The sequence below is a fragment of the Psammomys obesus genome, unplaced genomic scaffold (genome assembly GCF_907164565.1).
Source record: "Psammomys obesus unplaced genomic scaffold, mPsaObe1.curated_primary_1811, whole genome shotgun sequence".
Lineage (NCBI taxonomy): Eukaryota > Metazoa > Chordata > Mammalia > Rodentia > Muridae > Psammomys > Psammomys obesus.
The window spans coordinates 5,254,135-5,279,833 of NW_026596088.1; the positions used below are offsets into that span (position 1 = coordinate 5,254,135).

Sequence of the window (25,699 nt, forward strand, 5' to 3'; positions counted from 1 at the left end):
AAGGTGTTCGCTGGCAGTGTGGTGTGGAAATAGGGAGATGCTTAAAGCTTCGATTCTAAGGTAAGAATTAGAGATCTAATGTATGGCACATTAGTACTAGATTGTATATTTGAAATTTGCTGAGAGAAGCCTTAAATGGTCTTAGAAGAAAGGAAAGAAAAAAGTGGAGGAAAAGAGAAAGAACAGAGAATAGAGATGCCTAACAAATAAATAAACTTTGTGACATGCCTGGCTTAGTCATTCTTTTGAGTTGTGTGGTAAACTCGAGAAAGCTAGATGGCTAAAATGAAAGCAGATTTAACATGACTGCTTTGGAGGTGGTTCTCGGGGAAAACAAGCCAGTAATTGATGCCTTTTACCAAAAGACAATGAGACAAAAGCCTTAAGGGTCTGCCATTCATTTAAACAATTAGGCGGCACAAAAGAAAGCCTGTTTCTTTATAATCTGATCTGCCTTGTGAGCATGAGACTGGCTTTGTTGTTGGCCTGACAGAGCACTGCGGCTGCAGCCTGCAGCTTCTCCGGGGGCAGGAGTTGATAACACTGAGTACACTGCATGCTCTGAAGACTCTGACTCTGCTCCCTCTGCTGTGTGACTGCAAGTCTCTCATTGCCCGAGCCTCTATTTATTTCTTCATCGCTACACTGGAGATAAAGATAGCCATACCTCGCTAGACCATGCTGCAAAGTAAATGAGCAATGCCAGAAAGGCTCACAGGCGTCGCGTCCCTGGTGCTCAGGAGTAAAGCATAGATTTCCCTAGCAGTGTTTCCTGTGGTCAGGGCACGGTGCACAATACAACATTCCGGGAAATGGGTGCATGAATGAAGCATGCCATGCCACCTCTAACCCTGCGGATCATCCTCATTTGCATATCCCAAATGGCTCACTCTGGGTGTTAGAGGTTTGCAGTCCTCCGGTTTCTGCTATTGTGCTTGCTGTTGAAAAGATTTTAGATGTGTTGTGCTCTTAGAATATCGCTGTGAATCTCTGATGTGGTACAAGGAGATGCTTGTGTATGTGTGTGGGGGCGGGGGGGAGAGGAGACAGGAACTGTGGAAGTTCCAAAGTTGGACCCGAGGGTCCAATTTTCTTGTTTCTTTCCCTGCTTTGTGGTGTTAGGGATCAAACCCATTGCATTAGGCACTCTCTGCAATTGCTCAGTTACTGAGCTACACTACAAAAAGCCGTTGGTTCTTGTGAGACCGAATCCCACTACGTAGCTCAAGTTGGCCTGGAACTTATAATCTCTTGAGATCTGGGTTTATAGATGTGTACCACCAGGCCTGGAGAATGAAACCCTGTGCAGATTCTGTGTTCATGGGCTCCATGGCCCCTCAGTAAGATAACTTGATTTAATACTGTGGTATTTTCCCTTAAAGAATCAGGCAACATTTAAAAGACTATATAAGACAAAAAGAAATTCTTCCTTTGACCTATGGGCCAGATGGTTAGTCATTTCCATTCTCCTCTTAGAGACCTTGCTCATACAAAATACACTTTCAGAAAGCATGATTTTATTATTCTTCTGCATGTGTGGCTCTCCCTACCTTCTTGAGTACAGTTAATTGGATCACAGACATCCCTGAGCCACGTGAGATCATTAGATTCTCCTTTCTGGTATAGATTTCTAGAATAGTCTACATTTGGGATTTCGACACAGAAAAGGCCAAAAGAGACAGTACTGACGCACAGCCAGAGTTAGAGAGGGACAGTGATGGGAAGGAGGGTGATGGGTGAGTGCCCCTGAGGCGGAGACATGGTTGCTGGGCTCTTGTCATGAATCCATCTTGCCCTGCCTTTGAGTATTTCAAGATGCACAGCCGTGTACCACATCTTTCTGATCCTCAACTCCTTTTACTCTCCTGACCATCTCTACCATAGATGAAGCATCACAAGCCTGAGATTCTTGACTATTTTCCTCAATGTAATTAATTTTGTTGAGGAAAAAGAGAACATGGACCTTATCCTGTTTTGCAATTCACTATCTTTCTCGGACGGAAGCGTCAAGTCACTTTGTTGAGCAGAGGCCTGGGAAATCAGGAAAAGTGATTTAGAAAGATGAGCCTGCAAAAAATCACACTGCAATCAGAATTGCATGTGGGAGCTTGGGGGCTGACAGGAGAGGCACCATAATTGGGACAGAACTACAGAGACGGCAGGAAGCCAAGATCAGACAGCAAATGCCGAAAGGTTCCCTGAAAGAGGATTAAGGGGACAGGTAGTAGAGACTCTCAGCTCTCTGTGAGCCATATGATAAAGCAATTTAACATATGGTACAGGAAGATAGCAGAGAGGGTGAAGAAAGGGGAGTGCTTTTGTCTGCAGGGTTATATAACCACGTCTAATGTATGTATGCATGTGTGTGTGTGGATACATGGCACTAATGAGATTAAAATCAGGATCGACTCCCACAGCTGGGGTTCAAAGACTTTAGGAGAGAAGGTCTTCATTATTGCTAGGAGCTAATGCCACTTTAATCTCCTCAGGACATTTCCCCCTGACAAAATTCAGTGCTGCACCTGCTACAAGATGCTGGGTCTGGACTGTTCCCCTGTATCCGAGAAGCACGTGGAGCACCTGGCTGCTAGGATGCTAGTGTGGAAATTGGGGATCCCTTGTCCCTTGGTTGTGCCTGGCACAGTACTGAGGACTCCCATCTTAGGAGCTCATGAAAGCATCTTAAGGTCTTTTAAAGGGGAGAAAGCCTGGGGTGTGGAGTCGAGCATTTTACTATGCAATGTGAATGTATCTGTCCTTACATTAATGCAATCACAAGATATAACTTTTAAATTCTTTTCCATGGAAGGAGGAAGAACACGCTTATACCACTATGCCCCTCTGAAAGCCATTTTGGAAATGCTATTTCAAAATAAGGCGTGCTGTAGCTACAATCCTGCCACTTAGGAGGCTGAGACAGGAGGATTCGGAGTTTGAAGGCAGCCTGGAGTATACAGCAAGTTCCAGGGTAGCCTGGACTGCAAGGAGGGACCCTGTCAGAGGAGGAGGAAGAGCAGGGAGAGATGGAAAGGGAAGAAGGAAGCAAGGGAAAGTTTGGAAAGATATGTGGACCCCAAAGTAGAGAAGACTACTGTTACAAGATTACAAGCAACTGGAATCCTAAGACCAGATCGAAAGCCCTCGTCCACCTCCTCTAAACTACAAACAGCTCTCCAAGATCACATCCTGGAGAAGTCGCCCAGCCTTTTTTACTTACAATTTCCACACAGATACAACAGGTATTACCAGTGACTATCTTGCAGAATTGTGTTGTCAGTTAATGCCGCATAACGTATGGAAATCCATAGCACAGTCCCTCCATGGCAATTAGTGTTTGTCCAGTGACTGTGAGAGATGATAAGGGAGTGCGAATGGAATAGGGGTGTGCGGCCCAGGGTAGTACAGTTGGTGAGGACCGGACAAATGGCAGTCAAGACTGCAAAGGAGGCAAGTGAGCGTGCCTGCTCCTGCTGGAGACGCCTCTGAGATCTGGAGGATTGCACTATTCTGAAGCCTGTGCAGGAGGACAGAGGTCACAGGAGTGAAGGCAAGCTCACAGACACTCTCGGGAATCCCACTGATGCACACTAGTTCATGCACAGGTGGGTGAGAGCTCACAGCAAAAAAAAAAAAAAAAAAGGGGGGGGGGGAGAAAACTGGCACTTGGGGAGAGAGTGAAAAATAAATTGAGAAATTGTTTAGCTTATTCAAATACTGGGCACAGTAGACTATGAGATAAGATAGAATGTATGGGTTTGGTGTCAAGCCTTTATGAGCCGAAAGTCAAGACTGGAGGTATAGTACAATAGGACACTTGCCTAACATGTTCAAGATACTAGGTTCCATCCTGTCTTAGTTAGAGTTTCTATTGTTGTGAAGAGGCATTGTGACCAGGGCAACTCTTTTATTTTTCTTTTAATTTTTATTTTTTTACAATTTATTCATTTTATATCCCGACTGTAGCCTTCTCCCTCATCTCCTCTGGGTCCCACTCACCGTCCCTCTCTCTTCCCCTCTATCCCCTTCCCCTAGTCCACTGAAATGGGGAGTCCTCCTCCCCTGACATCTGACCCTAGCTTATCAAGTCTTATCAGGACCACCTGGATCCTCTTTCTTTGTGGCCTGGCAAGGTCACATCATCCATGGCAACTCTTATAACTCATAAAATCACTGAACTGGGGCTGGCTTATAGTTTCTGAGGTTTAGTCTATTGTCATCATGGCAGGGAGCATGGTGACAAGCAGGCAGACATGATGCTGGAGAGGTAGCCAAGAGTTCCACATCCCGATTGGCAGGCAATAAGAGGAGAGAGTGACTCTGGGCCTGGCTTGAGCCTCAGAAACCTCAAAGCCCACCCCTAGCGACTGCCACACCTATTCCAACACACCCACATCTCCCAAGAGAACCTTTCCCCATGAGGCTGTGGGGGCCATTTTCATTCCGGCCACCGCACATCCCAAGAGCCACAAGAGCCACGAATCATGCATTTCTACATCAAATTTGACACATTAAACGACATTTACAAACTTGTGACTCCACCAAGCTACTCCAGCCTTCTGTTACCTTGGTCTTGTCGCCTTTAAAAGGGGGATGATAGTAGTTACAGCATAGAACAATTAGGAGGCAGTCCACATGGACGTTTATAAAGCCCTGACACACTGTAAAATTTCAAAGCGATGAGAACACCACCATTGTCACCATTACTACCACCAGCAGAGTGCAAGTCCGGAAGGGCAGGTGCTCCTGTCTGTTTGGTTCACGGACATTGCCACTGTACTGAAAGAGTAACTGATAAACAGTAGGCACTCAATAAGCCCACCTATCTAGGCATCCAGCCTTCTACTCTTATACCCCCCAAACCCCATGACCAAATCATTAATTATGGATGTCAGTAGGCACTTATAAAAATGAAGAATTATCTCCCTTGAGCTGGCCCTCTGCTCTTAAAAGCTCTGGGCTAGGTATAGGGTTAGACACTTTTAATCCCAGGACTCAAGGGCAGAGGCAGAGGCAGTCAGATCTCTGAGAGTTCAAGGCCAGCCTGTTCTACATAGTGAGCTCCAGGATAGCCAGGGCTACATAGTGAGACCCTGTCTCAAACAAACACACACAAAAAAAACATGGCCTCTAAATCTGGGTGGTAGGTCTGCAGAGGGAGGACAACCTGAGACAGGTACTTTTAAAGACTGCTAACTGGGGTTGCTGCTTTGGAAATGATAAAGATGGAGTGGCTGGTAAAGCAGCAGATTTCAAAGGAGCAGCTTGATGCTCCATACCCACTCAGTACAGAACGTAGTGAAGGGGGATCCCGATATCAGAAAGGATGCTCAAAGCACAGAGGGGCCTTGCAGCATGAGCCTCCTCTAAAGGAGAGGATCTGGAGCAGAGGGGAGTTTGGGACTTGCCACACCAGAATCATAGAGGAAGACTTCATGATCTTTGAGACAGAGAGGCCATCAAGGTGCCAAATCATATGTGAGCCTAAGATCTGAAGACTGCTTTCATTAGCTGCATCACTGGTACTAGTGTTAGTTTCCGTTGTGTGAGGACGAGACCACCATCACAATTTTTGAGCCAAATCTGAAGCAAGCTTTAATTAAATACTGGCCAGGATGATGGACTCTGGCCAAGCCCATTCCCAGGTCCTGAGAAAACAGTGATGAGTCACGTTTTGCAGAGGCTTATAAAGGCAAACTCTCAGTCCACGTGTTTCCCACCAGGCCCAATCACAGGCAAGCATACATCCTGATTATTTCCTGTCTACATGCCTCCTTCCCATGTTTGATCAAGCCCGTCCGGTTTAGTTAGGTCAAACAAACTTGTTTAGGTGAATGAAAACATGTGCTTTGTTATGTTACACAAACAAGAGCCTCCTCAGGAAGTGTCTGTCCTTGAGCAGGGGGCTTACAGGTTAGAGGCATTTTTGTGTTATGGATCTCTTGGGCCCTGCAATTAAAACTTAAAATGTAACCCTCACACCAGCTGTACAAGAGCAAAATTACCTTTCCCTGCTGGACTCTCTAGAACACATTAATATAAATACACAATTGGCACTTCAAATCTGTGATTACACTTCTGTGTGTGCTGCTGTAGAAACCAGCGCCAGCAACTTGGACAACAGCAGCTGAATTCTGTGTATGGAAGGACACCTCCCTGGACTCTGGGGACATTCAGGCCCTGGACCTGGGCACTGTTCCAGGAAGGTCAAGCCATAGAGGAGGATGGTGTTTGCCTCAGGTGCACACCGAGCCACAGAACAGGATGGAATTGTTTTTTAGCAACTGTGGATGTGATACCTGGGTGCCCAGTTTCTAAGCACTTGCTGCTTATTCCTCTCAATTTCATAAGCTGCTAACTGCTTCCTACTTGATTTATTCCTGGCTTCTGCTGGGCTCAGGAAAGGCAGCTCCAGCACCTGGCACGTCCCATGATTTGAACACAAGGAAATGTCACCGGGAAGAGGCGCTTTGAGTTTTTTGTTTGTGGGGTGTGAGGAACTGGGTGTTCTAAAGGAAAAAGTCAGAAGGTCTTTTGGGACACTGTGAAAAAATCCCAGCCAGAGCTGAAGAGCAGGCAGGGTGGGTGAGACCACTTACCAGCCACCAAAATCATTATCCCAGACTCCCTTGCAGTAAGGCGTGGCCATGGACTGAAACCTCTCTGATAGGGTGTGGGCAGAAGTGATGTGTGTCAGTTCCAGAACAAAGCAGCTTGAGCCTCCTCCTCCTCCTCCTCCCATTCCTCCCCCTCCATCCTCTATGTAGAGAATAGGTTGGAGGGATTAATGGAGCCATATAAGGAAGAAAGAATTCTATCCCTTAATTATCATATGGAGAGAGTGGGTAGGGCCAGAAACACCCATCTTGGACTATTAATGCCTTAAATTACACCTCTATTGTCTCTGATCCAGTATACCTCTGGGAGTCTGTTTGTTACGGCAGTTGAGTCTCTTTCCTGACTGATACTAAGTCAGGACAGAGGCTTCCTTCCTTCCTTCCTTCCTTCCTTCCTTCCTTCCTTCCTTCCTTCCTTCCTTCCTTCCCTCCCTCCCTCCCTCCCTCCCTCCCTCCTTCCTTCCTTCCTTCCTTCCTTCCTTCCTTCTTTCCCTCCTTCCTTCCTTCTTTCCTTCTTCCTTTCTTTCTTTGCTTGGTTAACCCATCCTCGTGGTCCAGCTCCAATCACTTTCTCAGGAAGGCCTCAGGGACTTAATCTAGGAGTCAGCCCCCTTCAGGCACCCACAGTAACCACAGCTGCATCACATCTGCTCGTTTGGCTTTTTCTTGATTAATGTTTATAGCCCCACAGTGTTTTAAAGTGCACATTATTTCAAAATGTAAAGAACCACACGCTTAAGAAATGTGCCTTTCGTTGGATGTAAGTGTGACCTCAGACGATTGTGTCCTGGTTAAATGGACTACACGCTGAAGAGTCCAGATTAACGCATGCAGAGTCTATCACTGACTCGGATGAAAGGCATTCAGGCGGACCAAGATGTGATGAGGCAGAGCAAGTCAGTCTCTAATTGTGCAACCTAAGTGGCAGGTATTGTGAATGCTCATTACACAGTTCTTTCCTTTTTTTTTTTTTTCTTCTGTTAACAAACGGATAAACGTTAGAGAAAGAGAGTAAGAGAAAGATACTTCATTTAGGTGGACCTCAGACAAACCACTGTTATTTAAACTTCATTTCAATGAATGGCTCTTTAAGCTATTTCTGTTTTGTTTTTTTTTTCTTTTGTGGTGCATGTGTGTGAGTGTGTGCATGCGTGTGTATGTGCTCGTATGTGTGAATAGGCATGCACATGTGATGGTGTGGGTGTGGAGGCCAAGGGCAACCCCTCAGGTATCAGTCATGTCCTTTCACCTTAAGTCAGGCTCTCTTTGTTGTTTGCCACTGTGTATGTCAAGCTAGCTGGCTCGTCAGTTTCAAGGGTCTCCTGCTTCCTCCCGTCCCCCCATCTCAGATGCACACTGCTGCACCCACCTGCATGTAGGTTCTGGCTCTTCAAACTCAGCTTCTCATGCTTACACAGCAAGCTTTTAGCCGATAAGCCATCTCCCCAGCTTGTGTTTGAACTTCTCTTTATATCTATGAATCTACACCTATGATACAGTTCTCTTCTACACACACACACACACACACACACACACACACACACACACACATACCTCCCACGCTGAGTATAACATGAAAGAATGAGGAAGACTTTCCTATCTATTTTTTGCTTTTATTTTTCTCTGTGTGTGTGTGTGTGTGTGTGTGTCGCATGCAGGCGTGTGTGTGTGCATGTACATGCAAGCATAGGCCAAAGGTTGATTTCAGGTGTTTTCCTCTATTGTTCTCCACCTTATTTTTTAATCACTGAATCTGGATCTTTCCAATTTGACAAGACTACCTGGCCAGCACTCCCTAGAGATCCTTACGGCTCTGCCTCCCCAGTGCTGAAATTATAGTGTTCATGCCACGACTATGAACTGGGATCCTCATTCTTTTATCACAAACACTTACCAACTAATCTGTTTCCCCAGGCCCTGTGTAAACTTAAAATTATATATATTTAAACAATATGTAACATTACCATAAGTTCACATGAGTTTCAGAAGACAGCAGTATTAGCCCTAATTACCTAACAGATGTTTTTAACGTGGCACTTTTGGCTGACAGCCACGTCTTCCTCAAGTTGATCATGGCACTCCCTCCATGCTGGCTAGCTTATACAGTGCCAGTAGCTGTTGTGGAGTCCTTACCCAGTGCTAGACCCTCTCTGCTACAGTACCAACCTTCTCGGAGAGAGGTGCTCCTTTAGTGAGATAGTGGCATGAAGATTATGGAGGTAACCAACCGTTCCCTGGGTGAATTTGAGACCAGCTTCACCTGATCAAAAGCCCATGACTGGGGAGGTGACAGTGTCAAACTGCCTCCCAAATATTTATATTTATACCCATAGGCATCTGTTGCTCTCAGATCTTGCCAGAGAAGTTTCTTTATGCTGTAGGTACTAGTTAATGCAAAGACTTATAACTGGTCTAAGTGCTGAGTATGGATAATCGGGTTCTCAGGTATGCACGGGTCATTTATGACAACCTCCCCATGCAAGGCTCAGGGAACAGTGCAGAAAAGGGGGCGGAGGGAATGTCAGAGCCAGACAATGCGGGGGAGCCCTGGGAAATGCTCGCTTCTACATCAGCTCACAGCAGCTGTGGTTACCTGCGGAGGATCAAGCCAATCACAACGCCAGCAGAGATGGGGGTTTGGGGAGCAAAGCCCCCTTTCTAAAGAAGGAGCAACTGGCAGTTGGTGGCTGCTGAGGGAGGGAGAGGCACTCTCCTTTGGGGGTGTGGCCTGCCCCATGGATGCCCCTCCTCACATGAGGGCAACATTAACTGGACGGAGAAGGTTACTAATAACAGTAAAAAGGACAGGAAGTTGGGAAAGAGATGGGGTTGGGTGGGAGGCGCTCGAAGCATTTGGAGGGAGGTAGAGGTGGAGGAATATGATCAACACAAACATGAGTGTATGAAACTTTCAAAGACTGAATAGAGAATGTTATTATTTTAAAAAGACCTGTGTCTGTGCTGAGGTAGTTGTCACTCGAATATGATAAGGTCAATTGTCACAGCACATATACAGGACTTCTGAGGCAGTATATGTGGACAACTCTCTCTTTCTAAGTAAATATGACATGCCAGCAAGCTCTCCACAGTTTATCATGAGTTAACTCTCCAAACGGCTCTCTTCTTGCAAGTTCCCAGGACCAGGCAACACATTTGGAATGCGATGGCCTCACACTTGCTTTCGCCCTGTGTCATTTTCACAGGTCTTAACAAAATGCTTGTGTCACCCTCTGTTTCTCTGCAAATGATCACAGTGCTTGTTGAGAGTGTGTTTTTCTGGGCCAGATCTGATACTGCGGGCCAGGGGGAGGGAGGTGCAAAGGCTGGTTCTTTTCATCTTCTGAAGGGAGAGAGCAGACTCGTGGCCACGCTCTTCTGTTTAAGGGGACTGATCTAGGTACCTAGCCAGACTGAGCAAAAGGTTCAAAGTCATTCGCACATTCAAAAGCATTCGAACGCAAAACTGCATTAATTCCAAACCGCGGCTGGCACCGTGACAGTGGCAAAATGATCATAGAGGTGTTTGTGATTCTGTTTTGCTTTCATGATGGGCTGTTATTCTGTCCGTGATTTATTTAATGCTGCATCCCCAGTCTGCAAGAGAACTCTCAATTATTATAACAGTTTCCATGGAAACATATGATCTATTCTCTCTTATTTGCTCACTATTTCCCAATTGCTCACTATTCCTCATTCTCCCACCACCCTCCGCAACCCTACCCCAACCTCAATTCTTTCCAGAAGCCCCCGTGGAACTTCCACTTTCCATCAGCAATCCTCCAGCCTATATTGTTCAGTGATCAAACGCGTGTGCATGGTACACTGACTTTTGAGCTAACAAGGACAAAAAAATCAGAATGGTAAATGAGCCCAGAGAGACTAGAAAGAGGCAAATTCAATTAATGAAAGTTTGCACACAGAGGCCTAGTCAGCAAGGGGCCACAGAAGTGGGCAAACTTGGGTGGAAGCCACACTTGCCAGTGTTGATCCTTTTAATGTAATTTTAATTGTGAACCATGTAAATACAAGCCTGGCTTAAAACATAACTGGAAAGGAAAGACTGTGAGTGATTATGGAGTTTCTTGGGTATCAACAATGTTGAAATTATGGTGATTGCTATGACAAATTGGAAACCACTGGATTGTGTCATTTTCATGGGAGAGTTTACTGGTATGAAAATAACATCTCAAAAAGTTTGTGTGAGTGTGTGTGCGCGCGCGCGCGTGTGTGTGTGTGTGCTGTGATTTACTTAATTTTCTTTTCTATGAGAGGGAGGTCTGACTATGCTGCCTTTGGCCTGACTTCTGAGCTCAAGAAATCCTCTTGCCTCAGCTTCTTGAGTAGCTATATGTGTGCACCACAGCACCCAACTTAAAACTTAATTTTTAGAACTCTTAGATGAGGTAGAGTTCAGTGTTGCCCCCCTATGATCCTGGCACCTGAGAGGATGAGGCATATGGGCTGAAGGTTCAAGGCCAACTCAGGTTACACAAGTCAAACCTCAGAAATGATACAAATCAAGACTCCCCACCGGACTCAGCCTATCAGAATTACCTCTTTAGACCTCTTTCTTCTTCATTAGTGGGAAAACTGCTCCACTTTGAAATCCGTTCTTCTTAACATTCTAAACATCCTGCCTCTCCCCCTTATATCTCATCTTCAGGCTTCTATAGACTCCTTTCCTACCAAGGGCCGCCTCTCTTCCTGTTACCTTCCCTTCCTAATACTGTCAAGGCACCATTTTCACCCAGTCACTTAATACATTTTTACTAGCCACCTGTTAACTAGTGGACTGCAGCAGACATCTCCTTTCCCAGAATCTCTAGATTCCTTATTTCCATAATCTAGTTCATGCATCCCCTAATCCAACCAAATTCACCACCCACTTCTCCACCCCACATCCAAGCTGCTCATCACTTCTTGGAAAACTCATACAGTGGTATGGACCATGACCAACTTGACTATTGTCTAACCTTGTGGGCCTCAATGTTGCTTGGCCAACCCCTTGGGTGTCTGTCCTTTCTTTTACTTCTCATTTCATGCTGGGGCTCTGTCAGCCTCTGAGACTACATTTCAGACTCTTTATTGAATCTAAGCAAAAAAAAAAAAAAAAAAAAAAAGGGTGTTGGCAAGAGAAAATACAAGCATGCAGCCTCGATGCTGAATGAATTGGGTCCACAGATCCTGAAATACAATGTTGACTTCAGCAGGGAATAGTCTTCCTCTTGGGCCATGTAGATCTTAGAGCAAGAAGAGGACAGATGAATACAGAAAAGGAGTTTTATCCGTTAATGGTTTCCACGAGAGGACAAAACAGAATGGAGAATGGCTGGGCAAGGGGGCACATGCCTATAATCCCAGCACTAGGTGAGAGGGCTGAGGCAGGAGAATTATAGGTTGGAAGCCAGCCCGGGCTACGTAACAAGACCCTATGTCCAACAGAAGAATGAGTGTATGGCTACTTCAAGTAGGTGGTCAGGAAAGACCTCACAGAAGTGGTGTCCAAGTGGATATGTAAAGTAGGAAAAGGAGCCAGCTGTGCAAAGATTTGAGGATGTCAACAAGGCTCTGTGGGAGGAAGAAACTTGACTCAGTTTAGGCACCCCACAGCCACCATTGTATCTATGACATGCTGGGTGACGGAAGAAGACAAAGCAACAATGTCAAGAAGCAAAGAAGGACCAGTGTGAGCTGAGATAAGAGAGGAATAGAGGAAGCATCTAAATTGTGTCAGAGGACAAGTCTAACCTACAGGTAAGTTTGTAAAAACAAACAAACAAACAAAACAAAACAGTATAGCTAAGTTAAGGGTATACTGATTACAGGTGCGAGGTGGTGAAGAACACCCTTTAGGAGCTTCTGAGGTGGCTTAGCTGAGGGCTTTGTTGAAGACAGAGTAGAGTGGGTAGGTGCTGAATAGACTTTGACAGACCCAATCGGATTGACTAGTTGATTGTATGTAGCATGGAAGGGCACAGGGGTGGCATAAGGACAAAAAATGGGAAATGCAGGAGGATTCAAGGATAACTCAACTTTCTGGTTTACGTTTCCAAGAAGAAAAAGAAATTTATATTTTTCGCACACCTGAGTTCACGAGATGAGATTTATAACAGACACCTTTGTGGCACACTAAGGGATTCGGGGACGCTGAGCAACACTAAACAAGTCAGGAATACTTATAACACAATCTCAACTCCGGTAAAACAGCGTCTCGCGGTATCTATAAAAGCATCCAGGATCTCTCTATGAGTCCCAGAGTCATCCTTCAACGGTGCCGCTGCTCGAAAGGAACTGCTCGCCTTCTCAGCTGCCACCACGATTTCTTCCAAAAGCAAACCGGATCGTGTCACTTCCCTGCCTAGAAACTTTCAATGGCTCCCCACTGCCCTGCAAATAAAATCCAGACCTACCTTCCTAGCTCATCAGCGTCAGCACGGCCAAGCCCCTGCTTCCCTCTGCAACCTCATGTCTTCCTGCTCATGTCACTGTGGGCACTATGCCTCCTGATGACACCTAGACTGCCTTCCTGCTCATGTCACTGTCACCCATGCCTGCTGATGGCACTCAGAATGCACCGAGCTCTTCCCCACTCCAGGGTGCTGGCACCGCTGTCCTCTCTGCTGGAATTACTCCCTTGCCCTGGCTCATTTTTAGAGGATGGATCTCATGTATTCTGGGATGCCCTCGAACGCATTATACAGCCGAAGAGGATCTTTCCACCTTTACCAGAGAGCGCCAATTTTTGAAGTTACGGGTGTGTGCCACCATACCCGGTTTCAGCAACGCTCTAATCTCTGAGCTACATCCCCATCCCCTCTTTCCTTGTTCTGAATGCATGGCTGGCTCATTGGCATTCCTTGGGTCTCCGCCTCAGGTCATGTGAGTGGGCCCCCTCTTCATTTGTAGGCGACATAAGCCCCTGTTGGTTTTCTTCATGATGTTCAGTACAGGCTGCAATCTGGGTTTATTTATGCACCTCTTTTTCCCAACATAGGAACAGCTGTTACATCCAAAGCAGATGCAATCACCAAATCACACTGTACCTTGCCAAAGCTGCCTTTCCCCAGCACCATCAGGAAGTTAAAATCGGTCAGTTTCATCCGGTCCCTGTTGCCATTGTTGTCAAATTTGGAGATGGTGTTGGCAGTCTTTTCTTCTGGAGTCTTAATCTTGGCTCTCTGGAGGAAGAAGTAGACAGAACACAGGATGAGGTCTGGAAACACTCTGGTAGAAAGATACGTGAGCTCGGCAGATGCTGTGGCTCCTCCAGCCAGGCACCCATCCTATGCAAGGCACGACTCTACATGGCTCTGCAAATGTACGGCCCTGAGGCCACCATCCCGCAAACTGCATTCTTCTCCAGGAGCTGTCGTGTTTCCCTTCTCGAGAGCCCAGGAATTCATCGACTTCTTTTCCTCCCCATCAGCACTGCCTGTTAGCATCTGTTACCTGTCACCTGGAGTACCCGCATTGGTTATTTCCCCACAAGGCTTCAAGGTAGCCAACAGGAATCTTCTCATACAACTGAGTCACCTGATGCTTCACCTTGCGTTTGCTGAGAGAGTAAGCACTCTGTCTCGCAGAGCTACTTAGCCTCTGTAAGAAAGAGCCCTTCCCAGTCGCTGTACCATGACTGGGAAGATATGACCACAGTTAGTCATGTCCATCCTCATTTACTTTACTTTCTTCATACATACTTGTTTCATGATTTTTATTTCCCTTCACACCAAGCGTATAAGCTCCCGGAGGACACGGCCTTTGCCAGTTTGGTTTTCACTGATTCTCTTTGTTGGTAACACAGCAACACAAGCAGGTGAGAAAACAAAGCACACTAGTCATCTAGGCATTAACTCAGCTGGGTGGAGCTCAAGGGCCAGGCAGAGGGGTCAAAGACAGGACCAGAGGGCTGTAAAGACCTGCTCAGCTGCATCAAGGAGTCCTGGCTGTTTCTGAGTAAGAAGCGCTGCCTCTGAAAGGTTTTTAGAAGGACCATAGTGCCGCCATACTTTTTCAGCTGGTCACCTTGGTTAAAGTGGAAGAACCCAGTTGATGGATATGAGTTTGGAGGCCAGAAGTAGAGAGCTGCAGTCAAATGGGCCATGGTGGGACTTTACTGGATTCATGTGTTTTCAGTGTAGGGAGGATGAAGTGGGCATCTGTGGAGAAATGGACTTGTCACTGCTGGGGCATACAGGGAGAGGGAGAAGGGAAGGCAGAAAAGGAGACATTACTTTCTGGGCCACTGGTACTTCCTGGTCTTTCCACCCAGGTGAGAGGTATGATTGGAGGGTTGGGTGAGGAGACAGAATTTCCGAGGAGTGTGGTTTTAGAGAGTGGCATGCAGCCTGCACAAAAGGCCGTATCAGATTTGTTCCTCGTGCTCTATGTATCCCACTGCCAACATTCAGTGAGCGAGACTGCAAAGCTCCCAAAGCTTTTCATCTTCTTAATTAGTACTTTTAAAATATTGGAGTTGGGACCTGGGGAGATAGCTTGGTTGGTGAAGTGTTTGCCTTGTAAACACACAGACCTGAGTTCCCACCTTAGAGTCTACATTAATAAAAAGCTGGGCACGGTGATGCATGCTGGTAATCCCAGCGCTTGGGAGATGGAGACAACAGGATGGTTCCCTGAGGCCCACTGGCCAGCGGCTTAGCCTACTCAGTGGGCTGCAGGCCAGTGAGAGACCCTGTCTCGACATAAAGGTAGGTGGTGTCTGAGGAAGGACACCCAAGGTTGTCTTCTGGCTTCCATGTACACACAGACACACATGGGACTGCACAGACATGAACAACCACACACAAATAATGAAAATAAATAGTTGAGATATAAACAGTGAAACACATAGATCTTATGCGGCGTAATTCTATGAATTTTGACAATATATACTTTCTGCACACCAAACAAGATAGATAGAGAACAAGCCCAACTCCCCAGGGAGGTTTGCAGCTGATCTTCTCTCACAAACAATTGCAACCTCTGCTCTGGTCTCTTTTCTCATAGGTCAGGTTTGTCTGTTCTTGAAATTTCGACCAGATAGAATCAAAGTGCATAGACCCTTCTTCCTCTCCTCAGAACATTCTTGAGATCCCTTCACACAGTTGCACAAACCAGAAAGTCTTTTCTGGGTTGCTGGGTATTAATGGTTGGTATTAACCGTTCTCTTACTGGTGGGTGTTGGTGGCATTCGAGGCTACTAACAAAACAGTTGCCCCAGTACTCAAACTAGTTGTTTTAATGATAAGATGTAGTGATATTTAAGCCCGAGATACCCAACAAGCAGCACATATGGGCTAAGGGCAAAGATGTTTGAGAGACAGAAGCACAGGGGTTCCCAGGGAAGAGGATGTGATTCAAAGCATGAGACCGTCGCATGTGGTAAAAACTTCACATGAGAAAGGAGTCCCAGACAAGAGTTGTCTGTCTCCCTTGAGCCACATCCTCATGCCATCCCAAAGCCTCTTTCTAGCTCCATGGGTTCTCCCTGACTGACCCAAGCCTCCCTCCCAGCCTCATTCCTTCATCACTGTGTATTTCCTTTGTAGCTGACCGAGGATGCCTGGACCCCCACACTTGGGTCTCATTGCACTCCCAGGCAAGCCACTGGGAACACTTGTCCATCCATGTGGTCCCAGAGTATAACCCCCTTTGAAACGGAAGGGACAAGCTCATAACCTTCCCTTCTTTTCACTTGGATTTGCTCCCATGAACAGGGATCAAGCCTTTTCTCCTCCTTTCGTTTTATTTTATGTGCTCGGGTGTTTGGTCTACATGTGTGTCAGTGCACCACATGCATGGTGCACTGAGGAAGGAACGGAGGAAGAGGATGTAGTGCATGTGGAGGCCAAAAGAGGGCATCAGTTCCCCTGGGCATCAGACACAAGCGGGGGCACTGGAATTTGAACCCTGTCTTCTAAAAGAGCAGCCAGTACTCTTAACCACTGAGCCATCTCTCCAGCTCCCAATATAACCAAGTTTTTAAAATCCACGGGGACGTTGTGTTTGTGTGCTGTGGTTTAGATAAGGTCCCCGTGCCGGAGGCTTGGTCCACAGTACGGCGTGAGAGATGATGCGACCTTTAAAAAGTGGGACCTTCAGGGAAGTGAGTGTGCAGCTGGGATGCTGCCTTGGGAAGAAATGACGCTGATTTTATGGACTTATCTCTCTCCAGAGAAGCCTTTAAAAAACAAAGCCACCCATGTGCCGAGCCCTTCTGGTGCATCCGGTTCCTTTTCTGTTTCTCCTCCATGCTGGACCCAGGCAGGGTGGTTCTCACTGGTAGGTGTGTGCAGCCTACCAGCCTCCAAAATAGAGTGTGTGTAAGGAAACCTTGTTTTTTTTTTTTTAATTATCTAGTGTCAATACTTGGCTATAGCAACCACATATTAATTTAATATCTAGAATCTAGATAAAAGTCTATTCTGACCTACGTTTGTTGTTACTTTAACATTTAAATCAGTTGCCAGCTAACTGCTCTCTGATCACTCGCCCCTGATGACACAGTCTTGCCAGGCTACGGAGGAAGAGGATCCAGGATCCTGATGAGACTTAAGAAGCTATGGGAAGATGGCAATAGTGGAGAACTCTCCCTTTCAGTGGACTAGGGGAAGGGGATGAGGAGAAGAGGGAGGGAGGGTGGGACTGAGGGAGTTGTGGGAGGGGGCTTCAATTGGGAGAGATAATGAATAAATTTTGAAGAAAAAAATAAAAATTAAACAATCAGGAGAGGTCTTATAAAAGTCTAGACTTGGGCTGGAGATGTTGCTCAGTGGCAAAGCCCTTTCCTGGCATGCACGAAGCCCTGTGTCCTCCCCCTAGTACTGAAAACAAAACAAAACGACAAAACCAGATGCCCAGAAGTAGACCTGGCAACACTGGGTGGACCAGGCCTCCTCATTATGTGCCTGGCTCCTGAAAGCATTTTAGGCCGTTCCTCTGACCCCCGTGAGCCTTCTGAAGACCAGAACCTGTCACACAACTTCCCACAGATCCCAGAATTTCAGGTGCCTCACAGGTCCTGCATCAAAGAGATGGCAGCAGAAAGTGAAACCCACGGCAGAATTATGTCCCAGGGACCCACAAAGGCTCCAAGCTCCATCTCAGATGAACACCTGTCCTGACTTCGGGTCCCCCTGTACCCTACCCCTCCAAGGAGGCTCCAGGTGGACACCTAGCGACCCCAGAAGATCCGAAAGAAAGGAGGTGCCTGGAGAGGTGCCCACCCACCCCAGGAGCCTGTGCTGAGCTTGGTTGGTTCCCAGGGAGGATCTGGCAACTCCATTGCCAGCATTCGACACATGAATGCTTAGATGTGCCCGATGCTTCTAGAGGAATGACGTCATTCGATCCTCAGGTAATCTTATGCATAGTGTCAGAAGCCCTGTGTTACAGATGATGAGTTGAAAGCTCAGAGAGAGTAACTTCACTACTGGAAGTAGGATTTGAATCCAGTAGGATTCAAAGCCCATACACACACACACACACACACACACACACACACACACACACAGACAGGCTCATCTTATTAGGGGTGGGTACCTCCACAAATGAGAGAAGGGGGCTATGGGTAAGGTCCCAGCTCCTGTCCCTGGATGGGGACACTCAGCAAGGAAACTCCCAGGGTTTTCTTTGCGGGGGGGGGGGATAAGAGGTTATTAAAGTCTAGCTTCTTATAGCAGCAACAGCTTGATCTGACAGTCATCCTCAGGAGCAGCAGAGTCAAGCAGCCACAGGAACAAAACACTGAGGCAGAAACTGCCCATCCGGAACATTGCCTTTGATCCCGAAACAATACAGTGCTGGTCATTTAGAGAGCACTGCATTGTAATGTGCCTTCTAAGTCACCTGGGTTTGTTTAAAGTATATGGGAGGACACACACACACACACACACACACACACACACACACACACACACAATGGCGTTCTGTGTGGAGAATCTGGTGTCTCCATGTTTGGTATCTATCTGCTGGAATGAGTCCCTCACTGACTGAGGGAGGCTGTAGGCTGTTCTTACCCTCCCTCTTCTTTGCTTTGCCTCACTTCCTCATCACCCTGCTCCTGACAAGGCTTGTAGGGACCAGTTCCCAAAGCAACTATGATCGCTTGATTGAATAATGATTTTGAGATAGGGTCTTGATGTGTAGCCCAAGCTCATTGCTAATCTAACCCTATCCTCCTGCCTTTCCCTCCCAAGTGCCGAGAACAGGAATGTAGCTACAGACTGGGCTTTGGATCCTTACAATTTACTTCTAGAGAAATTCAAACCCAGAGCCATGGCCAGCTCTGGGAGCTTAGAAAGTTACTTTACTTCTTGGGCCTCCGTTTCTTTTTCTGAAAGAGAAAAGTTGGAAGTGGTCCCAGTGTAGGCTTCAGGAGTGTGACAGGAAGGTAACTCAGAGTGACACAGTGTGTCCTAAGTATTTTATTAAATAAGCAAATCCTAAGCCTGCCAGGAAACCCACTCTGAACCACCCAAAGTGTAGTCTCTTCCTCAGGCCACAGGCAAGGCCAGGGGCAGAGGACATTCTGAAATGTCTGCTCCTTGCACCCAGGACACCCCACCACAGTACACTGTCACCCCAATTCTGGCAGCTCCAGTCGCCCGTCACTCAGGGTCGTTCCTGATAAGAAGCCTGAAGGTACTTCCTGACTCATTCTGGGTGCTAATTGCTGATTGTGCTGGGATTACATTTCTCACATTCAAGGTCAAGTAAAATCCCTCCGTGTGTCTGAAAGTGATTTCAGTCTGTTGGAAGCGCCTTCTTTTTAATCAACAACTATGGTATGGAGCGATTATAACTCAGGCATAAACAAGTATTTGCAGGCCCCTGCTAGGGATAAAGGGAACACATTTTGCCGCATGCAGATAAAACAACCCTGTACTTCAAGCCAATTACTGTCTCAGACAAATGCTCTATTCGCATAGAGAATGTTTTCTTTGGTGTTTGGAAATGTCACCCCTGGTGCCCCAGGACAGAAGAAATTATTTTGTGAGGCTGAGGCTTCATTTTCTACAAGAGAATACCAGCCATTTGTTGTTTTGTTTTGTTTTTTTCTTTTTTTTTTTTTCCACCTATAATCACAACAGCTTCAGCCAACAGACACTGCCAGCCTAGAAAGATTTCTCTGGAAGTCTTGCCTTCCAGGTCTTCTCTGAAAACATCTAATTCACAACTCTGCATGGTGGGAAGGTTCTTTTATTACATTATCCAGGCTTGTACAGCCACCAAGAAAACGGCCTTCAGTGGCCAAGGTCATTGTATATATTAATCACTTTGTCACAGAGACAAACACCAGTAGACATGACTCAAAGGAGAAAATAATTTGGCTCCCAGTTTCACAGGGATCTGTGTACGGTTTCTTGGTCCTGTGCACTTGGCCAGGACATGATGGTGGTGGCAGTGTGGGGCAGAGGACAGCTGCTTACATCATAGTGGACAGGAATTAGAGAGCAAGAGCCTAGCTAGGGACAACACACTGACAAGGACCTACTGCCAGTGCCTACTTCCTCCAGCTGAAGTTTCTAGAACTTTCCAAAATAGAGTTATCGTCCGGGACTTAGTATTCAAACCATTAGCCTGTGGGAACACTTCACATTCAACCTGTGACACTGGAGGGAAGATGATTGGCAAGCCGGAGGCCAGCATGTTTATTTCACTCACTTCCGGGGAGACCCCACAGCATCCCTGTAGCATTTCCATTGTCCAAACTGTGTGGAGGACCCAGGCTCCAGACAAGACACCATGGGTAATCAAGTGTTGTGTATCCAGTTGGATAGGATGCTAACACGCTTCTTGGGGTGAAAGGGCAAAACCTTTCTCAAAGCCATTGCAGCCAAATACTCTGACCTCACCCACTTCCCCAAACTCACCTGGAATGCACCCCTTGATCTCCCCGGGGTTTTCTCACTGGCCTGCTCCCCAGTCTCATGTAGCTGCCGAGCAACTCCTCACCCCAGGGCCTTTGCACATGCTGCCCCCTCAGAGTGCAATTCCTCCCTCTCCTCTTGCTTCAGTTCCGCTGCCATTCCCTCCATGGCCCTCCCCCGCGTCCTCAGACAAGGTTACTCTGTTCTGAAAATGCCTAATGCCTCTCCCGAAGACCTTTAGATGGTCATGATTTTCGGTTTTCCCGTGTGGTTATTTCACGACTAACAATAGTAACCCACCTTGTTTTAGCTTTTCTTACACATGTTTTCGGGGTGAGCAGGTGATGGCTTGCTGAGTCCTGATGACTGGCCCCTAGACTAGATGCATTAACTTGTGTAAACAAAACACTGCGTTTCACACGTGAAAATACTTTGACATCGTGGGATGCCCATGTAGCATGCGGGGTTATACCTACCCTCTCCCAAACATCTCCCTTTGCAAAACTGGCAGGTGCCTGCATGCCTGCTACCTCAGGATAGCTGACAGTAGGGGTCCCTGGTCATAAGGACAGAAAAGGAGCTTATCTGAGGCAGGAGCAAACAGTGTGAATCCCAAGTTCACACCCAGCCCCAAGGGATGGACAAAAAATGATTGCCCAGGAGGATCTGGGAGCTTTCGTCCAGTCACCAGTACAGTCAGTCCACCTAACAACAGTACAGACCCACCTGCCGGTAGACCCAAATTCAGAATTCCAACAAATATATCTCTCCTCTGAGCGCATCTCCATGCACGTTACTACCATTCAAGTCCAAAATCAGCATCACAAAGACCTGGGCATGGAATGAGTACTTCGGAAGAAATGTCTAAGTCTGAATCAGTAGAGGGACAATCTCATAATGGAAGGTTCTCGAAGTATAAGTAGGAGTTTTCTAGGAACTGAAAGGGTATTGCTACTGCAAAGGCTCAGGGTCATGAGAGGTATCCACATACACCGCACCAGGGACAGGATAAAAAGATCTCAGTGATGCACGGTATCCGGTTCCCGTAGAAGCCGTAGAAAAACCTCACCTCAAACTTCTGCCGCAGCTCTTCGTTGCCCTCGCTTCCTTCCGGTGGCACAGGCACATTGAAGTACTCTCCCTCTTCCTGGCTCAGTAACTTGAACCTAATGAGAGACAAGTGGGTTGGGATGAGTCTGTGACTGCGTGTGGGAGCATCAAGCTGTGCAGAAAACTGTGTTGAGGGCTGGGGAGCTGGCGTACGGTAAAGTGCTTGTCGACGCAAGCGTAAGGACCTGAGTTCAAATCCCCATCATGCACATCAGGCTGGGCATGGTAATTAGTGCTCCTATGGGCCTAGAGCTGCTGGGGTTAGGAGGGAGGCTGGAACGAGAAAAATCTACAGAATCAACTCAGCAGTCAGCTAGCCTGTGCATGCAGCACTGAGCAACACACAGGGTGGAAGGCAAGGACCTCCGCGCGTGGGCTGTGGCAGGTGCGCACACAGCTCTTCCAGCTGCGTCACCCACAGAGCACGGCTCTCTGCTGAGTCATGCTAGCAGGCCCCTCTGCTCTCTTTTCCCACCCAGGGTCCCCTGTCTGCTCCCTTCCACACCTGACCACAGACCTCACAGCGCTGCTTTCTCCCACAGAGGTTGTATTTGGCCTCTGAAGGAACAGTGTCCCTGTAGGTGTGCATTCAAGACCTGGCATTGCGTGATGCCTTGCTTGGGTCCCCCCTCACCTCCTTACTCCTTACTTACTTCGAATGACCATGGATCCAAAGTCTCTCTGAGCCCCTGCACTTTGCACCTACACGTTGGAATAGGAGTCCTTTCTGCATAGAGCTGAAAGGTGGTGGTGGCGGCGAGTGAAGTAAGCGCGGCACCAGGCACTCAGCAAACCCTCATTAAACAGCATCAGCTTTGTCATCTTTAATGGTGTCAGTGATCTGATAATGTACGTGGGAGCTTTTGCTTATTTTTTGACCACTGGGATATTGACCGCAGATAATAAAGTAAAAAACATGAGGAAAGAAAGGGGACATTCAAAGGTGAGGGCGAGGCCCCAAACTCCTCCTCCCAAACCGTTCTCCCTAAAAATTAGCATATATGATAGATGCACATGGAATTTTAATCTCAATTTGCATATCCTCTTAAACAGTGTCCATTTGAAGGGATGGACGAATCAGAGGCAGCAAAACAACGCTCTAAGCCTCACACTGGCTGCTCAGTTCTTTCTCCCAGATTTCTAAAAGACACAGAACTAAACTGGAACTCAAGGAGGCTTGTTGTATGCAGGAGTCCCAGGAGCCTCTCCAAGGTAGTGTGATCAAGAGAGAACACATGATGACAGGTGGCAAGCTTCGCCATTCATAAGCCTCTTTGTGGGTTCTACTAAATCTGCACGTTATTTTGACATTATGTTTTTCATGAAAATAACTGGAAATTTTAAAAATAATAAGTTCATATATAAAGCCCACTGTCTGGCTTGAAGATGAAAGCTAGCATATACAAAGTTCCAGATTGAGTGATTCAGCTGCTGCCACAGGAAATGAAACAGGACAATGGAGGGGAAGGGAGGGGAGGGGCATTCCATCTCTTCCTTTAAAATAAACCCACTGTCACTATTCCCAAGTAAAAAGTGACTGTTAGAAATAAAGATGGGCCTAGGGAGACAGCCCAGTGGGTAAAGTGCTTGCTATCCAAGTACAAGAGCCTGAGTTTGGATCCGGAGCACAAAAGAAAGGGGCTGGGCCCCTGTGATCCCAGCACTGAATTACAAACAGGGACTCTTAGCCAGCTGGTGAGCTCCAGGCCCAATGAGAGAGCCTGTCTCAAAATACAGGGTGGAGAGTGATTGAAGAAGACATCCAACATCAACCTCCAGCTCCCATGTGTGCACACAGGGGCAAGCACAGAGAGAGAGAAACAGACAGAGAGCGTGACAGAGAGACAGGGGCAGAGATGGGCAGTGAGGTGCTGTTGTGGTTTGAATGTGGACTGTCCCTCACAGACCTGTGTATTGGATCTGAGTGCTTGGAACATTTCATACACGAAGCCCAGCTGGAGGAAGTGGGTCACCAGAGCCATTGTTTCCGGAGGTTCCACCCAGCCCTCCTTTCCTGCCTCACACTCCTCATGCCTGGCCTCCTAGGGTGTGGACAGCCGGCTCCGCCTCCTGCTTAGCCACTGTGATGCCCAGCTTAAGCGCATGAGACCAATCAACTACAGACTGAAATCAACTACAGACTGAAATCAGCTACAGACTGAAATCTCTGAAACTGTGAGCCAAAATATATCTTCAGCCTTTAAGATGTTCTGTTGGGTGGGTGTGGTCCACAGAGGTTCGGGTGCTCCCCCAGTCTAACAGGAGGCCTCCCCCATCCAGACGGGACCAGCAAAGGCTGAGTGTCGCAGCATCCCAGGCACCTGCCAGCTGCCCCCAGAACCTTCCTTGTACTAAGAACAGAAGCGGATAAGTCAGTACAATCCACACTCTAACTATTAGTATCCAAAGTCATGCTAAGCCTCACACTTCAGAAAATACAGTTCACCGGCTTTCATAGGTGAACTGACAAGCCTGGATCAGATGAGCAAGATGTAAGTGAGAGGTCCACATTCCCACATCCAGGAGGCTGTGGGGTGAGGGGCACAGCTCCTGGAGCAGGAGCAGGCCGGCCACAAACAGAGTGGGAAGAACAGACTCAGGCTATGCGCCCTTCTGCTGCACCCATGAAAGGACACTGCAAAAAAAAAAAAAAAGAACAGAAACTCTGTCCAGCTTAACAATGTACACAGAGCCTGTGTAAAGGAGGATGTCTCTTGCTCTTGCCTGGGTAGCTGTCTCTAGCTGTGGTCCCCTACCAGGGAGCAGGAAACCTGGTCTGCATGAGATTATAAAAAGCTCCTGGCTCCTTTATCCTGACCCCAGGGACTAGGGCAGGGACACTTGTCACTGCTGGGTTCATCCTCCTATGAGGAGAGAGGCAGATGGACAGCAGGATACATAAGCACAGCCGTCGAACGGAAGAAACACGTATGCGGTGGATCAGACCTGCTCGGAAAAGCGGCTGCAGGAGGAAAATCTCAGAAGATATTTAGTTCGTGTTTTCAATGAGAGTCAAGAGAGCCAGAAAAGGCAACAAATCTGAAATTGGGAAAGATTGTTTCGGAAGATAATCCAATCACTGAATTTCAAAGTCCACCAGCGACAGCGAACACACGGTGGCTAACTCAGACAATGAGGGAATTAGAAAACAAAGCAGGAAAACGCCTCTAGCCACTCCCTTGATATTTGTCACATTAAGTTGGAGTTACACTAAGAAAAATACATATGAAGGAAAGTAGCATTTGATATGAACGGGTAGAATTTCGTAACATACATGTTGGGGAGACATTAATGTCCCCAGAATTGAGAGTTCTTTTCCTCGGCAGTGTTGGAGACCAAAGCCAAGCCTTTGTGCTTGCTGGGCAAGTAGTCTACACTGAACCACAGACCCTATAAAAAGTTCTTAGGAATCAATGAGAGAAATGCAAAGCCAGGGCTGCCATTCATAAATATAAACAAATGGCAATCTGCAAATGGCTTAGCATAATTAGCGATACAGAATGTGTACAATCCTTGCATTGAATATTTGACATGTACATTACTAAGAGCTGACAAACTGAGGGTGAAATAGTACTTTCACACATTCATCAGACAGAGGTTTTTTTTTTTTAAATACAGGATGTGTTGGCAAATATTTTATTGACACACATTCTCAGAGCCATCAATTTCACTCTTGTGGATTTATTAGGATATAATTAAAGCTGTATACACGTAAGAGCTGAGCTGCCAGTTTCTTATCATGGGGTTATTTTTTTTTAATAGATATGCATTTCCCACTTCAGAATAAATGGCTGTCTGACAGAGGCAGAGCGACAAAATGGGTCCCATGAAGCTATAAGAAATGATGTCTAGCCAGGCGTGACATCATTTCTTATAGCAGCACTTGGGAGGCAGAGGCAGGTGGATCTCTGTGATTTAGAGATTTGGGGCCAGCCTAGTTTACAAAGCGAGTTCAGGACAAGCCAGAGCTTTGTTACACAGAGAAACCCTACCTTGAAAAAGTCCAATCAGAAGAAAGAAAGAAAGAAAGAAAGAAAGAAAGAAAGAAAGGAAGGAAGGAAGGAAGGAAGGAAGGAAGGAAGGAAGGAAGGAAGGAAGGAAGGAAGG

At 46.8% G+C, this 25,699-nt stretch overlaps 1 protein-coding gene across 2 annotated transcripts in view; it reads right to left on the minus strand.

Annotated features, from left to right (window-relative positions):
* Positions 1-25,699, minus strand: part of Prkcb (protein kinase C beta) — a 322,945-nt gene that overhangs the window by 72,776 nt on the left and 224,470 nt on the right. For both annotated transcript variants that reach the window (XM_055627393.1, XM_055627392.1), the window contains exons 8-9: positions 21,552-21,648; positions 13,658-13,792 (exon numbers count right to left, since the gene is read on the minus strand). In XM_055627393.1, the coding sequence (XP_055483368.1) occupies positions 13,658-13,792; positions 21,552-21,648 (232 nt within the window). The remainder of the gene's footprint in view (positions 1-13,657; positions 13,793-21,551; positions 21,649-25,699) is intronic.